This window comes from Nicotiana sylvestris, chromosome 4, assembly GCF_000393655.2.
Source record: "Nicotiana sylvestris chromosome 4, ASM39365v2, whole genome shotgun sequence".
NCBI lineage: Eukaryota > Viridiplantae > Streptophyta > Magnoliopsida > Solanales > Solanaceae > Nicotiana > Nicotiana sylvestris.
Genome location: NC_091060.1, coordinates 94,325,784 through 94,341,745, shown reverse-complemented (window position 1 = coordinate 94,341,745; position 15,962 = coordinate 94,325,784). Strand labels below are relative to the sequence as shown.

Genomic DNA, 15,962 nt, shown 5'->3' with positions numbered 1-15,962 from the left:
CTATTGGCAACTGGGTTACAGGCTTGATTATGACAGGATCCGTACGGGAACCCTCTACGATTATGATAGGCTTGTTTGCCACTCCTGGCACAACCACTTTTGACTTTTCTTGTTTTGCTGCAACATCACATGGGGATCTTTTCTTGACTACCGCAGATGGTTCACCGTTTGTTCCGCTCAACATGTTCACTGATCCTTCAAACGTGGGTTTTTTGATTGGCTTGACCTCACCAGACCAAATAATAATGACGGTCTGTTAAGGTCTCTTGGGCTCCCCTCCCTTATGTACTGTCTCAATCATATTTCATTCCTGATGGGTTGGTAATGGGTTCTGGTTGATGTTGGGTGCCTCTGGAGTTTGGACTTCAATCCGATTTGTATCAATGAGCTCCTGGATGGCATTTTTCAAGTGCCAGCACTTCTCCGTGTCATTCCCCAGAGTACCTAGACAATATTCACAGCTTACAGAGTAATCAAGATTCTTTAAAGGAGGGTTTGTCAATTTTGACTTGATTGGCCTCATCATATCCAATTGCCTCAGTCTATGGAAGAAACTAGTATAGGACTCCCCCAACGGGGTGAAGGTTTTCTTCCGCTGCAACCTCTCATTTTTAAATGCTTGATTGGATTGGAAACCTGGGTCGGCAAGGTTTCGATAGGCTCGTGGGGGTGGGTAAGCATTTTGTGGAGCTGGGTAAGTGTTTTGTAGGGCTGGCGCATACCATTGTGTGTAGGCAGGAGGTTGAGTGTATGTTTGGGTGTGGTGGATAGAAATATGAGGGTCTGGTGATGGGAAGTAGTGTTGGGGTGGACTATATGGGGTTTGAGTGTAGGTTCGGTATTGGGTCGAGGCTGTGTATATTGGTGTGACGGGCCCCTAGGTCCAAACCATGATCCTAAATCAATTGTTGCCACATCTTCTTTCTTCTTCTTTCCGATCACTCTCCCAGTACCATTTTGAATAGTTTGGGTAGTTGCCTTAATAGCCGAGTAACTCATGATTTTGTTTGATTTAAGCCCTTCTCCCACCATGCCACCCATCTTCACAACCTCGTTGAAGGACTTGCCTATGGCCGATACCAGGTGGCTGAAGTAAGTGGGCTCCAAGGCCTGCAAAAAATAATCCACCATTTCACTCTCTTTCATCGGAGGGTCAACACTTGCTGCTTGTTCTATCCAATGAAAACCGTACTCCCTGAAACTTTCACTAGGCTTCTTCTCAATCTTAGTTAGAGACAAACAATCTGGAACAATCTCGAGGTTGTATTGGAAATGACAAGTGAATGCTTGGGCCAAATCATCCCATGTATACCATCTGCTGTGATCCTGACGAGTGTACCACTCCAACGCTATGCCACTCAGACTCAGGCTAAAGTATGCCATCAATAGCTCCTCTTTCCTAGTGGCTCCTCTCATTTTGCTATAGAATCCCCTTAAATGGGCCACCGAGTCTTCGTGCCCGTTATATAGATCGAATTTAGGCATCTTGAATCCCACTAACAGTTGAACATCGGGAAATAGACACAAATCTTTGTAGGCCATGCTCACCTGGCCTCCCAATCCCTTTATGTTTCTGAACGACTGTTCCAAGCTTCTAACCTTCCTGAACATCTCCTCATGTTCTGGGATTTTAGGTGGTTTCTTAGTCTCAACAGGGAGGTCGAAACGAGGAGTGTAAGAGTAAGGTTCCGGGGCCTTAAAAGTAGGCTCCGGGGGATAGTATTGGTTATCTTGGGTCTGGAATAAAGGCTCACTGGAGGATCGGTGGAGTGTAGCGGGTGGGGTGCCACGAAAACAGGGGTGGCTGGTGGAGGAGGATATATAACTGGTTTGGGTGGTGGAGTTTGTGGTTTTTGGAAAGTGGTGCCTTGGTAGTGGTGGTAAATGGGAAAGCCTGGAGATGAATCGACAGTGGGAGATTCCTGGGATTGAGCCAACGGTGGGATGAAAGCAGGGTTGGCGGGGTAGAATGGTGGTGGATGCCCTTTTAACCATGCCTGATACATCTCTGCCATCTGTTGTTTCAGCTTATACAAATCTTCTTTCAGATTAACATCAAACTCTTCCCCCTCTCTTGAAGGATCGATAACACTTGCATCAAGTTCTTGGTGAGCCATGATCAACTTATTTTTGGACTTGGTGTTATACGGATGAGTTGCCAGAATGCCAAACAAACTAACCACCTGCCTGCTGATTTCAACAACAAACTTGTTAGCGATTAGAGCTTAACAAATAGGAAACCGCACGTTGGGGATGCAATGCACCTAAGCAGTTAACCATTTATATTATGCATTTGATCGGTTACTTGCATCATCCCAGCTTTCCCTAATTTCCATTTTGCAACTTCTCTCTTTTTTCACTCCTGCCTTTCTTTGCTTAATTTCTCGTTGTTCTTTATTCTCTCATTTTTTCTCTCTTGTTTTTCCATTGTTTCCTTCCCACAGTTTCTTGCTCTTTTTTTTTCTTTTTTCCTTTTTCCCCTTTTCCTTTTCTTTTCTGGTTATGATCGAATCCTATGGGGGTTGCCTACCTATCATGACGCCGCATGAATCAGACCAAGCGTAGTTTTGGGGGATAAGTATAAAAATAAATATAATAAAAAACATTTTGGGGTTTCAAATTTTCCATAAAATAAAAACGTCTCGATTACAATGACTCATCCTACCAAATTTAATCATAAAAACTAACAGACTCGAAAAGAGGGACTAATAGACTCCAACAGAAAGATGAAAATACAGACTCAAAAATAGACTAACAGACTCCAATAGAAAGATGAAAATACAGACTCGAATAAAAATCATGAATACATCAATGCCTCAACTGCTCCGGGGGCCCGCAGGACATCAGTCGGTCTTGCCACGGGCCTATGTGCTAGATCCCCTTAAAGACGCTCCAGGTCACTCATTATTTGGCGAACAAAAGTCATTGCCGCAGCGAAGAAGGTGGTTCTAGTCATGTCTTCACATTCGTGGCACTTCATGACAATGTAGTCAGCAATGGCTCTAACCCTCTCCCTAATGACACCCTTTTCTTGGAGCAAGCACCCTATTTGCTGAGTCCTAGCTTCCAAAATTTGTTCAGCCGTATGATTTTGTTCTTGAAGCTGCTGCAGATCTTTTTCTAACTGCGACATCAATGCATAACAATGTTCTCTTTCTGCTTTGAAGTTCTTAACTTGCTTGGCCATCTCATTTTCGAGGGAAGTCAAACTTTTCTTCAAATTGGTGGTTGTTCCCTCGCATTTCCTATTCAACTACTGGACAAACTCTACTCGCCCCTCTGCGTTCTTCGCTAACTATGCCCGGGCTATGGCCAGATTACCCTCAGATTTTTCCAGATTATCCTCACACTCAGCTATTTTCCTCTTGAGGCCACTTATGAGTCTTTTATCTTTTCGGCTCCTTTCCTGATTCTCGGCAGCTATTTTTATTTTTTGAATCTCTGCTTGAAGGGCCTTGTTTTCTTGAGACAATTTCTTCTTTTCCCCTTCATCGACAGCGGCCTGTACACTTTTGTCAAATTTAAGATCCCTGCTCTATCCCTCCAATTTGCTTATGGTGGCTCTGTAGTTTGCCTCTTTCGCCAACTAATCCCATTGCTCCTGCACTCCATCAGTAAATTGTTGGACATGGGGCTTTTTTGCAGGCCGTTCGGGCTCTTGATGGACTTGGGACCTTTTACCGTACCATGCTGTGTAACTAGACTCCAACTCGCCTCTGGATAGATCTAGTAACTAAGTCTTTGGCTATAAGAACCTACATTGATGCCAAATTTGACGCACCCTTTCTTCTGGAAAAGCAGCTTTTGGTTCTAATTCGTAACCTGCCGACTCAAGTCCTCATCATGTGGGATGGTCTGGTACCTAGCTAACTGACGTAGAACTCTGTGCAGGGTATAAGGCTGAATGCTCTGGAGACCCATCAATAAAAGAAAACACACCTCGGCTGACATATAAATGGCTTCGCTGACCGAGAGCCACCCGAATGTCCATTCAATCTTGTTTGCAGTCAGGGAGCTCAAGTGTGCAAACCATGCTTCCGTACCCTCCGGGAACTCATAGCCCTCCACCCGTTGTTCATGTTTCTCAATGCTTTCAAGACTAGTCATTCCACAGTTCATGTATCCCGGACGGTGACAAAGGTGTTCCTCCATCCAGAGTTGTAAAAGCATATTGCATCCTTCAAAAAACTTTCCCCCCTTCTCAGCAAACGGTTAGAGCTCGGTAAATCTCTGCCAAGATCATTGGTACAATGGTGCCATTTGCATTTTTAGTCATGAAGTCGGCTATCCCCATAAGCCCCAACTCTATGTTTCCATCTTTTCTTGGACAAATCAAAACACCCAGGAATGCCACTATAAAAGCCAATCCTCGCTGAGTTTCCCACTTATCTTTGTTCCTCGAGTGAGTAAGACCGGTATCTGGCATCTCAAAACCGCGGGGATTCCCGTAACGTCTGTACAAGAAATAGAATGTACAGAATCCTTTGGCCAAATTTCTGTCTTGAACTTTCCGACTGATGCTTAACAGGTCCAGAAACTTATGAGGAGTCACTATTCTAGGTGCCACTAGGTATTGATTTATGAGATTCCCACTGAAGCTAGCGTAGCCCGCTATTTCCTCAAGCGTAGGAGTTAGCTCAAAATCTGCAAAATGGAACACATTATGTGCTGCGTCCCAGAAGGGTATCAAAGCCTCAATCATATTCTTCCTCGGCTTAATCTTCAGAAGCCCAACAAGACCACCCAAAGCTTTTATCACAATTTTCTGCTGACTTCTCCCAAATCATGCCACTACATATGTAGTTCTAACAGGATCTCCTTGCGGACTGCGAAAGATTCATTTTCAATTATGCTCATCCTGCACATTTATTTAAGGTGATTGATTAAAGGACTGTGGTTTACTTTGACTCAAACTTGCGTAGTTCGACCAATTTTGACTCAACAGAAAACACAAACTTTTGAAACAACTTTTTTTTTATAGAAAATTTCAGCAGAGTTTCGGGGTATTTTGGACATCTGGTTTTTCACAGGCGGGTAATTTCCTCTCTCTCTCTCTCTCCTCAATTTGGTTTTTCTCAATTTTTCCTTATTCTAGAAGCCGGTCAACATACAGTCCGAATCAAATAAATGCGCAAGTAGCAAGCAAAATGCATCAGGATGGTCTTTTGATTTTAGGTGCACCTGTCTTAGATGGACCCAACCCCTGTGTTGAGTCCCCAAAGTCAAAATGCACATGATGCAAACAAGCGTTCCTACTAGGGATCCATCATGAGGCTATGTTATACTAGGTTTGAAAACCTGGGTTTATTTGTTCTAGACCTGGGTTACCCGAGCGAATAGCTCGAGCCGAGGGGGGCAGCGTACCGGGAATACATAAGCTTCACCGGCTTTGCAACTTGTCTGAACCTCATTCTAAAATTGGGATATGACTCTAATAGAAGAGAAGTCACACAGTGCACACTTCCCAGATGATTTGTAAGACTTAGAGAGAGGAAGGTTTCGTAACAATTTATATACACTTCAACAATATCAAAGCGGTAAAAAGCATCAGTTAGCACATTAAGATCAAAACATGTGAATAAAATCAGGTAATAGATAAATCCAAATATAACAATTATTCTAAGCTCGAATTCTGAACCCTGAACCAGAGATTCTGGGTTCGATCCCCTGGAGAGTCGCCAGAGCTGTCACACCTCCTTTTTTCTACCCCGAAAGGGTATAAGGGAGTTTTGTTTCAATTAAAGTGACAATCGAAACAGGATTATTTATTAGATTCAGAGTCGCCACTTGGGATAATTTATGGTGTCCCAAGTCACCGATTTTAAATCCCGAATCGAGGAAAGATTGACTCTGTTTTACAGTCCGCGAACACAGCAATCTGGGTAAAGAATTATGTTAATCCGAAAAAAGGGGTTAGGCATTCCCAGGTTCCGTGGTTTTAGCACGGTCGTTCAATTGTTATTATTGGTATAATTATCTGATTTTAAAATACTTTTAAACCTATGTGCATTTTTAACTTTTGAAAACCGCTTTTACTTATTTAAAGAATTAATTCAAGGTTATTTAAAACATGTCGCAAGCCATGCCACATGAAATGCACCCATGCTTCATGACACGCTCTATTTAACCTTGTTGAAAATTAGAACCGGGCCACATGAAATGTACCCCCGGGTTTTAGTAATAATTGTGATAATTAAAATAATCAACGTGCCTAAAGCAAAACTACGAATTTCATTTTTAATAGCTAAACTATAACATTTACGAGGGCCATGGATGATTTAATTGATGGAACACCTCGATTTTAAAGAATTAGTATTGATTATCCGAGGGCCATGGGTTGTCTAATTTCGTTTAGGGCACACCTCGAGTCTAATTTTAAAGGATATTTGAACTACTCTTTTGAGGGCCATAAATTATACGTTTGTTGATATAGCATACCTCGATCCACTTAATTAAGCCTATAGGTTAGGATAATTTGACAATTGATAACAAAAGGAGATACCCAAACATTTAATTAATCAGCATGTTTGGGCTTATGCTTAGGCCCAACAAATGATCAAGGACAAAGTTCACTTCAAACCCAGCGACAACCAACATATAGCTTCTTTTCAGGAGACTTCAAGTTTAGGCCCAATTAAGCAATTAATCAAGCAGCGTACACCTGCCCAGTACTAACAACACTAGCGAAGAGACTTGGGTTAGAGACTAAGCCCAAAAATAGAAGACAAGCATTATAGCCCTTGCTAAGTTCGACTTGGGCCAGCATTTGAACAAACATTCCAATTTTCGAATCATTTAAAAAACAACAAGATGTGGACATCAGGCTGAATTTGAACACTTTTAGGCCTGAAATTAAACTAAAAATCAAATCGAAAGCAATTTACAAACTCAAGTTGCTTAAACATGAGCGAGGCAGTGCTGAATAGTTGAGCCATTTTTACAGGCCGTAAAGGGGTAAACTAATGCAACAGTAGGCTGATTGAAGGGAGAAACAAAGCTTAAACCAGATTTGCTAAAGAAACAAAAAGAATGAACTAGTCTGATGAGTATTCAACCATAACCATAGGCAGCATTTTCAGAAAAGATCCCACAGATTTTACAGATCAAACTAACAGAATTCATATTCCTCCATTTATGCATATTATCCTAAGCATAAACAACTCTTAAACCAGACACATGTAAACAACAAACCAACAGGAGGTGTTCTTCCTGCAAATACATCCAACACGACAGACTAACACCCCAAATCCAACCTTAAGATGAAATGTAATATGAAGGAAATACACAGAGTAAGGACAAGTTAATAAAAGCATAAACAAATTCTAAAGGGCTCAAACAGCTATTCAGCAAAGAAACTAGCAATTGTCATTAAATCTTCAACTTAATTACATGGTTTCACATTTGCACCCTATATGTTACTCAAGAGACAAGGCATACCTGGAAATCTAAACAAAAGCAAATGAGTGAGAACTTCAAGCAGTAACAACAGCTCAGCACATCAACAACAACAGTACTCGATTCTTCTAGACCATTTTCGTACCAAGATGAACTAGAAATTCTTTTGAAAGTTTTAAGCTATTCCTAACAATGAACCTAAAGAGCAATTTTCAGCAATTTAAGTTGAAAATGATGCAGAAAACTGCTATATTTTTCAGAATATCCAAGGCTGCCGTCAAAATGAATCCAAGAAGTCTTTAAATAAAAAGCCTAGGGAAGCCCTAGCCTGAATAACTATTTCCTTTTTTAACCCTCCCCTTCTCAGCTATTTTACCCTTTTAAAAATATCTAAAAACCCCTGCTCTTAACAAACCCGCTCTCATCTTATCCTCTAGAACCTTCTATGCTAACAGAAAATGATTCCCTCAAACCCCAAATCCCTAAATTGACCCTTGACACCCCTGTATTTACTTTGAGAGTGCCAACTTGGGTTAAGTTAACCCAAGACTCCAAATGAACGGGTATTTTAACTAGGTCAGTAATGATTACAGTTAGTACAAGAGACCAAAACCATGAAAAATGATTAAACACACAAAAGAAAAATCAAATCCAGAAAGTAAAAAGAAAATAAACAATTCAGGTTTTACGATTAAACTTACTGTAGCTACCAAATTATGATGAATTTGACTACTAAAGAAAACAGGACAAAACAACGAAGCAGATACAAAATAATAGAAGAACAGAAAACCTATAATGAACAAAAAGAAAAAATACCAAAACTCGCTGGAATGTCTAGACAACATGCAACCAATTGACGAACCAAAGACGGGAGCAAACATTTGGCTTGAATCCAATGAGTTCGTCAAAATCCGACGTCCTCGGAATGAACTAAAACCAATGCTAATCGATTGATCTCGTTAAGAGCAATCGATTAATGTAGATTATAGGTTAATTCGTGCCGCAACTTGTGCCGAATTAGAAAAAATAGGATGAATTAGGGTTTGAATTTCTAGATTCGGCATTGGGGGAATTTTATTGGGATTTTTAGGAAATAAACGTGAGGATAAGATTTAGGATGGACTGGGTAATGTATGGTATGAATTTGGGGCTGATTGGGTGGTCTGCCGCCTGCGAATAGGGTGGGGAATTTTAGTGCGGCTATCAAGGGTTCTAGGTTAGAGACGACGAGGATTGAGAGGGGTTCTAGGGGTGGGGCTATTTCAAACAGATTTATACGGGGGGGGGGGTCGAGTTCCGGTCCGTTAGATCGAATGAAATCAACAGTTGAGATAGGAGGGGGTGGAACGACGTCGTTTTGGTTAGTAAAAGGGGCAGACCGGGTTATGGTGGTTTGGGCCTGGACTTTGAGCGGGTTTGGGAAGGGGAAATTCATTTGGGCCTGCTGAATTGGCCCAAGATTAGCCTTTGATTCAATTTTTTTTCTTTTTTCTTTTTCAAATTCAATTTTCCTTTTTTTTCAAATTAAAATTAAAACCTAAATTAACTCTTATAACTGAATTAACTCACCAAATTAAACTAATTACTAGTCATAGCATTTACAAAATTTAAACAACTCCTAAATTAAGAGAAAACCATAAAATTCAAAATTAAAAAGGGAAAAATGCCGAGTGAGTTATTTTTTGTGATTTTTCATTTTTGTAAAACAATTAACTTACTATTTAACCTAGAATAAATGTAAAATAAATCCTAAATGCAAATGCAAAGTATTTTTGTATTTTTCATGAATTAAATAAAATTAAACATCCACAAAAAAGAATGCAAATAATTTAACAAAATTATACAATAATTCCTAAAATGGCAAACAATTAAGAGAAAAATCTAATTCTTTTGATTTTTGTAGGAGCAATTTATGTGGGGCAAAAATCACGTGCTCACACTTCTGACCTCGGTAAATGTTATCGACCTCAACCTTGGAAAGGAACTTCGGCCTCGAGCTCGACGTCCTGGTCTTCCAATGTGGTATCACTTTTTCTGTTGAAGAACGAAATCGGGTAGCCCCGATTTCTACCGTATACAGATAGTCCCCTTATTTTTTAGAATAAAATGATAAGAAATGACTTGAGCGTCGACTTTCTGGAGACCCCGATAATGATGTCATCCCCGTGATGTAAGCACTCGAGATGACCGAAACGTCCCATCGTTTCGGTTTTCCAAACCATTAATGCTTGACAGTTACGGTCGGTCACTAGTGCCACCGAACCGTCGCCATGAATCTATAAATACAGGTTCCCCATTTGAATCAAAACTTTACTTTCATCTTTATTAAGTTTTCTAAGTCACTTTATCTCTCCATCTCTTCTCTTTCACCGCCCATTGATTCAATCTTTTAGTAGCAAAAATACCAAACTCCACCTCTTTTTGCTTCCTTACACGTAAACCAATGACGAAAACCTCAAAAATTGTCCCTCAAAAGGAGAAGGCTTCTTCCTCTTCTTCCCGGCCGGCCAGTGATAAAATGCCGGTGGAACCGCTCCTTCACGAGATTGTTCCTGACACTTGTGTCCTAAAAACCAACTTCAAAGTCGAGAATCCTCCATCAATCCCTGGCTGATGTGAACATGTATTGAGATATATCTGCTCGATAATGGCGAAATAGCTTAAAGTCGTGAAGGAATACTGCTACTGGGGGCCCGAGGTCGTGGTACAGATCCCCTCCCCCGAAGAAACTATTACCATTCACGTGGATGGGTTTCTAAGTGTTTACACTTACCCCTGCACATTGGTCCTCTTGACCCGGTTATCATCGATTTTTGCAAAATGTACCAGGTTACCCTAGACCAGGTGCATCCCTCATTCTGGTGCATAGTGATTATGCTCCGCATCTTCTTTGGTAAGGCCAAGGGGTTGGAATTCACTCTCAGTCACCTCATATGACTATATCGACCTCGATGTTATCGAGGATTAATCAAGCTTCAATGCCAACCAAGGAAATCCTTTTTTTCAAGTATCGATGAGGACAAGTACCGAGGTTGGATGAGCCGGTTTGTGGTGGTAAGGACCTGCAACCTCATCCCCCAGGAGAAACTACAGTTCCCCGAGAAGTGGAACCCAATCGTAAGTATTATCCATTAATCTTAGTACTTTACTTTTTGCTTTGTGTAACACTTTCATCTGTTATGCAGAGGTTTCCTGGATGCTTCACGCGGTCCCCGACCTTGAAGACCGGGTTCTGAAGCTGGCTGTAACTTCCTCACATGCCGAGTGCTGCTGGCGTTACTGCCAGGGGTAGATGGGAGGCTAAAAATCATGGTATGTTTATCCTGTATCTTATGACATCCTTTTCTGAAACATTTCCTTCCACACATACTTGACTCCCTTTTACGCAGGCCTTAGGGATGTTGCGGAATTGATGCCAGCCCTTCCTGGGGAAGAGGTGGTTCCCAAACCAGCCAAGGACCAGAAAAGGAGAAGGAACTCACCTTCTAATACCCTGGAGCCTAAGAAGAGTAGGGCTCGTAAGCCGAAGGACGACTTTGATGCTCTGTTTGCCGGCATATCCCAAAAGCTACGAGATGAAGAGTAGGAGGGGGATGATGCCGGTTATGAGTTGGTGCCTCGAAAGAGAGGGAGCGTCCAAGCTCTAAAAATAGTTGGGCCGGTGATGGTCGAGGAGACTCATCCTCGGACCGAGGAGATTTCAGAAGGTACTCCGAGCAAAGTCCCCGAGCCATCGGGAGACCGAAGATATTTTCTGCCATGATAAACAAATGGCAAGTGTGCCTGAAGGGTTCGGCAGTAGGGCTCTTCAAAAGGGGGAGAATTCCCTAAGTGACTTGCTTGGGGAAATCATTATTGATGATTCGCTACCCGGCCTTGAATTTTATGAAGGGAAATTTTGGGAGGCTCAATCCATGGAGACCCCCGATGTGGGAATGACCACAACGAGGAAGATATACTCCCTCAAATTCCTCTATGTGAAGAAAGAAGAGGAGATCAGGGACCTCCTAGCAGACTTGGCCTAGGCTCGTAAGGAAGAGTCCGAGATAGATGAGCAGGTAACTTTCCTTGTGAAAGAGTACAGTCTCGACTCAACTGTGGAAGCTAATACTTCAATATCTCAGCTGCAGCAAAAGATGGAAAGGATCGAGCTACTCCAAGGGGAAGTTGATCAGGTCAAAGTCGACTACGATTGGTGGAAGGAGAATATGGACCGCCTTGCTGCAGAGAAAGAGGTTGCCTTGGCCAAATTGTCATCGGTAGAGGTCCAACTTCGGGGCATCAAAGAGAAAATTTCAGCCCAGTCCAAAAGGATCGAGGAGCTCGAAGCCGAGCTTGCTGAGGCCAAGGCGGAGGTCGGGAAGATAAAGATCGCGGCTGATAAGTCCATAGTCGTGTATTTGGTCGATGTCGAGGCTGCTCAAGCACAACTAAGAGAGGCTTCTGATCGAGAGCAACATGGCAATGACTTGGCGAGGTGCCAATCCCGGAGGGACACCCTCGAGGAAATCCATGCTCGAGGTTTTGATCTCTCTAAAGAGATAGCTCAAGCTAAGGCACTTGAAGCTGATGCCAGGTTGCTTGTCTCCTCCTCCAATGATGACGACGATGAAGGCAGCCAAGTCGGGTCTGATAACGACGAGGGGCTCGAAGGAGAAGCTGCCCCCGAGAGAGAAACCAGCCCCGTGCATAGTTAGGATTTTTATTTTTCCTTTTCTTTTTTCTAAGACCTCTGTAGGTCTCTTGTACATATCCTTATTTATCAATATATAAAAGAAAATTTCGCTTGAATGCCTTCTCTATCTTTACAAACAAGTTTTTTGCCTTGTAAAATTTTTAGCACTATCTTATGCTTTGAACGGTGCGTTCGAGACTTTGGATTTTGGGTGGCTTCCTCGAAGTCACCATAGTGGAGTTCGAATAAGGTTCAAACTTGAGGCATAGGCCCTTTAGGGTTTGTGCAGAAGTACTCGAGCCTTAGTCAAGTTGTTCTTTATTTAGGCTTGGGATAGTCAAACCCTTGGGTTCGGATGGAGTGAGAACAAGATCTCAAACTCTGAGTGTATTGGCCCTTAGGCTTTTTAGATCGAGCCGATATGGCCTCTAAAAGATAGATATTATTCCTCTCTATCGGCTTAAAGTACTTAGTAAAATTTTCTTTATGCCCTAGCATGTATTTTTCACCCATTGGGTTTTTTGAGGGTTCAATGTCGATTAAAACCCCTCTATTTTTTGTGCCTTAGCACGTTTGTGTTAAGATAGTTTGATACCTCTTAAGGTTTTTCGAGGGCAGATTTTATCGAAGCCCTTTTGATTATTTGCTAGACTTTTTTAATCAGGTTTTCAAAGAATTTGAAGGCCTATTTTTATTGCGGGATTCGGACGTCTCTATGCCGCGAATTTGGCCATAACCTTTGGGTATGCCCCTTTAGCTTATTTTCGAAGTGTTACTCCTCGAGAATGATGGCCTTGGCCTACAGATCGACGGGTGCCTCTTTGAGGTCTTGTGAATTCGAGTTTAGATAACTTGAATATGTTGATAGATCGAGGGGTACCTCTTTGAGGTCTTATGAATTCGAGTTTAGATAACTCGAATATGTCAATCATCGATGGAAGTCCCCGAGTGTTCGAGGTATATTTGTGCTTGGCCCTTGAGCCATTTCTCACAAAATCATAAGTACGAAGTTCATATAGTAGAAAGTTTTCTTTGAGAACAAAATGGTTGATATAGAAAGAATGCTTCTTGAAATAATTTATACATGCATACATGTTTTTCCATCGGGGCTTGACTAATCTATATGGACATGGTTCACTCGACCGTTTGGCCTATTACAAAGTTTCCCTATCGAGACCCTTTGACATGAAGTATTTTCCTCGAAAATATAACCTCCGAGGGTAATGCCCCCCAGTATTCGAGGTTGATTGAAAAGAAGCCTTGGTTACTGTTGAATTTTCCTCAAGTAGCATATAATTGTTTCCTCATTAAAAACCTCGTTGGAAAAACCCATTTGGGATAAAACCGATCTAAGGAAAAAGAGTACAACGCGTGCTTTAAGACCTAAAGTCCTCGTGTGGAAGAGTTTCTTGACGTCCTCGATTGAACACCTACAATAAGTTAGTAACAAATATAAATGGAAAAGGAGAAAGTAATACCTTAACAATAATATCGTCTGAGGAGTGATATATTCCAATTGTTCAACAATTGTTTGCCCTCCATTGTACCAAGTTTATAAGACCTTTTTCTAACGACGCCGAGGACCCGATATGGACCCTCCCAATTTGGGCCTAGCTTCCCTTCATTTAGGTCTCAAGTATTGAGGATGACTTTCCTTATGACTAAGTCTCCGATTCCGAAGGGGCGAAGGCTGGTTCTTCTATTATAATATCTTTCGATTCTTTATTTTTGCACAGCTATCCAAATGAGTGCAGCTTCTCATTTTTCATCCAATAGTTCGAGGTTGGTACTCATAGCCTCGTGATTTTATTCCATCATTGCATGTCAAAATCTGGCGCTAGGTTCCCCGACTTCGACGAGAGTCAAGGCCTCAGAGCCATATACTAAGGAGAACGGGGTTGCCCCGTGCTGGACTTCGATGTTGTTCGCTACGCCCAAAGAACTTCGGGTAGAATTTCTCTCCATTTCCCCTTAGCTTCATTCAAACTTTTCTTTAACTTTTGAATGATAGTCTTGTTCATCATTTCGGCCTGTCCGTTCCCACTAGGGTGATACGGTGCTGACAGTATCCTCTTTATTTGTGGTCCTCGAGGAATTTTGTTACTTTGCTGCCGATAAATTGTTTTCCATTATCACACACTATCTTAGGGGGTATCCCAAATCGACATACTATGTGATCCCAGATGAAGTCTATGATCTCTTTCTCTTTCACTTTCTCGAACGCTTGTGCTTCAACCCATTTAGAGAAGTAGTCAGTCATAAGCAAAATGAATTTAGCTTTACCTGGTACTGATGGCAAAGGGCCGACAATATCCATCCCCTATTTTATGAATGGCCACGGGGATAGGACTGAATGAAGTTTCTCTCCGGGTTGATGGATCACCGGTGCAAACATTTGACATTTATCACATTTCCAAACAAACTCCTTAGCGTCTTTTTCCATGCTATCCCAATAGTATTCTGCTCTAATTATTTTGTGAATCAACGATTCGGCGCCAGAGTGGTTCCCACAAGTGCCTTCATGGACCTCTCGTAAAACATAATCGGTGTCTCTTGGTCCTAAACATACCGCCAATGGTCCATCGAATGTCCTTCTGTACAATGTTCCAACTTCATCCAATGTGAATCGAGCAGCTTTGGTTCGTAGGTCCCTCGACTCTTTAGAGTCCGATAGGAGCTTTCCGTTCTTCAAGTATTCAATATATTTATTTCTCCAATCCTTGGTCAAGCTTGTATAGTTTATCTCGCCATGACCTTCCTCGATCACAAATCTCGAGAGTTGAATGACAATCCCCGAGCTAATCTCATCTTCCTCGACCGATGACCCCAAATTTGCAAGTGCATCGGCCTCACTATTTTGTTCTCGATGTACGTGCTGTAAAGTTCATTCCTTGAAACGGTGCAAAGTTACCTGCATCTTGTCCAAATACCTTTGCATTCTATCTTCTCGAACTTCGAAAGTTTTGTTTACTTGGTTCACCACCAGTAAAGAGTAAAACTTGGCTTCAATGACTTTTGCTCCCAAGCTTTTAGCTAGCTCAAGACCTGCAATCATGGCCTCGTACTCGGCCTCATTGTTAGTCAACCTAGAAGTTTTGATAGACTGCCTAATATTGCTACCCGTGGGAGGCTTCAAATCGATGCCTAACCCGGACCCCTTCACATTTGAAGCACCGTCTGTGAAAAGGGTCTACACCCCCGATGATGTGCTTGATTTTAACAGAAGTTCTTTTTCAACTTCGGGTACGAGGGTTAGCGTTAAATCGACCACGAAGTCTGCCAAAATTTGAGACTTGATGGCCGTTCAGGGTTGATATTCGATATCGTACCCACTGATTTAGATGGTCCATTTGGCCAATTGGCCCGATAGTTTGGGTTTGTGCAGAATATTACGAAGTGGGTAAGTGGTTAACATGCATATGGGGTAACATCATAAGTATGGTTTTAACTTTCTAGATGCGCTTATCAACACAAGTACCAACTTCTCTAAGTGTGGATATCTAGTTTTTGCTTCTCCTAGGGTTCGACTTACATAATAAACGGGAAATTTCGTACCTTACTCTTCTCAAACTAGGACCCCACTTACCGTGATTTCCGATACTGCCAAGTATAAGTAAAGCTTCTCATCTGCCTTTGGAGTGTGAAGAAGTGGTGGGCTCGATAGGTATCGCTTTAATTCCTCTAATTCTTGTTGGCACTCCGGGGTCCAGGTGAAATCGTTCTTCTTTTTGAGCAAAGAGAAAAATCTGTGGCTTCAATCCGACGACCTTGAGATAAATCGGCCTAACGCAGATATTCATCCAGTTAGCCTCTGCACGGACTGTCCACGACGGTGATGTCTTCGATGGCCTTGATTTTATCAGGGTTGATCTTGATTCCCCGGTTCGACACC

General features: G+C 42.0%; 1 protein-coding gene across 1 annotated transcript; it reads right to left on the bottom strand.

Annotated features, from left to right (window-relative positions):
- Positions 1-304: 304 nt before the first annotated feature.
- LOC138889857 (uncharacterized) lies at positions 305-2,117 on the bottom strand. The gene is made up of 3 exons (XM_070173194.1): positions 1,755-2,117; positions 1,068-1,647; positions 305-444 (listed from the first exon to the last, which is right to left on the bottom strand). Exons 1-3 carry the CDS (start codon positions 2,115-2,117, stop codon positions 305-307), a joined length of 1,083 nt encoding a protein of 360 aa, XP_070029295.1.
- Between the last annotated feature and the right edge of the window lie 13,845 nt (positions 2,118-15,962).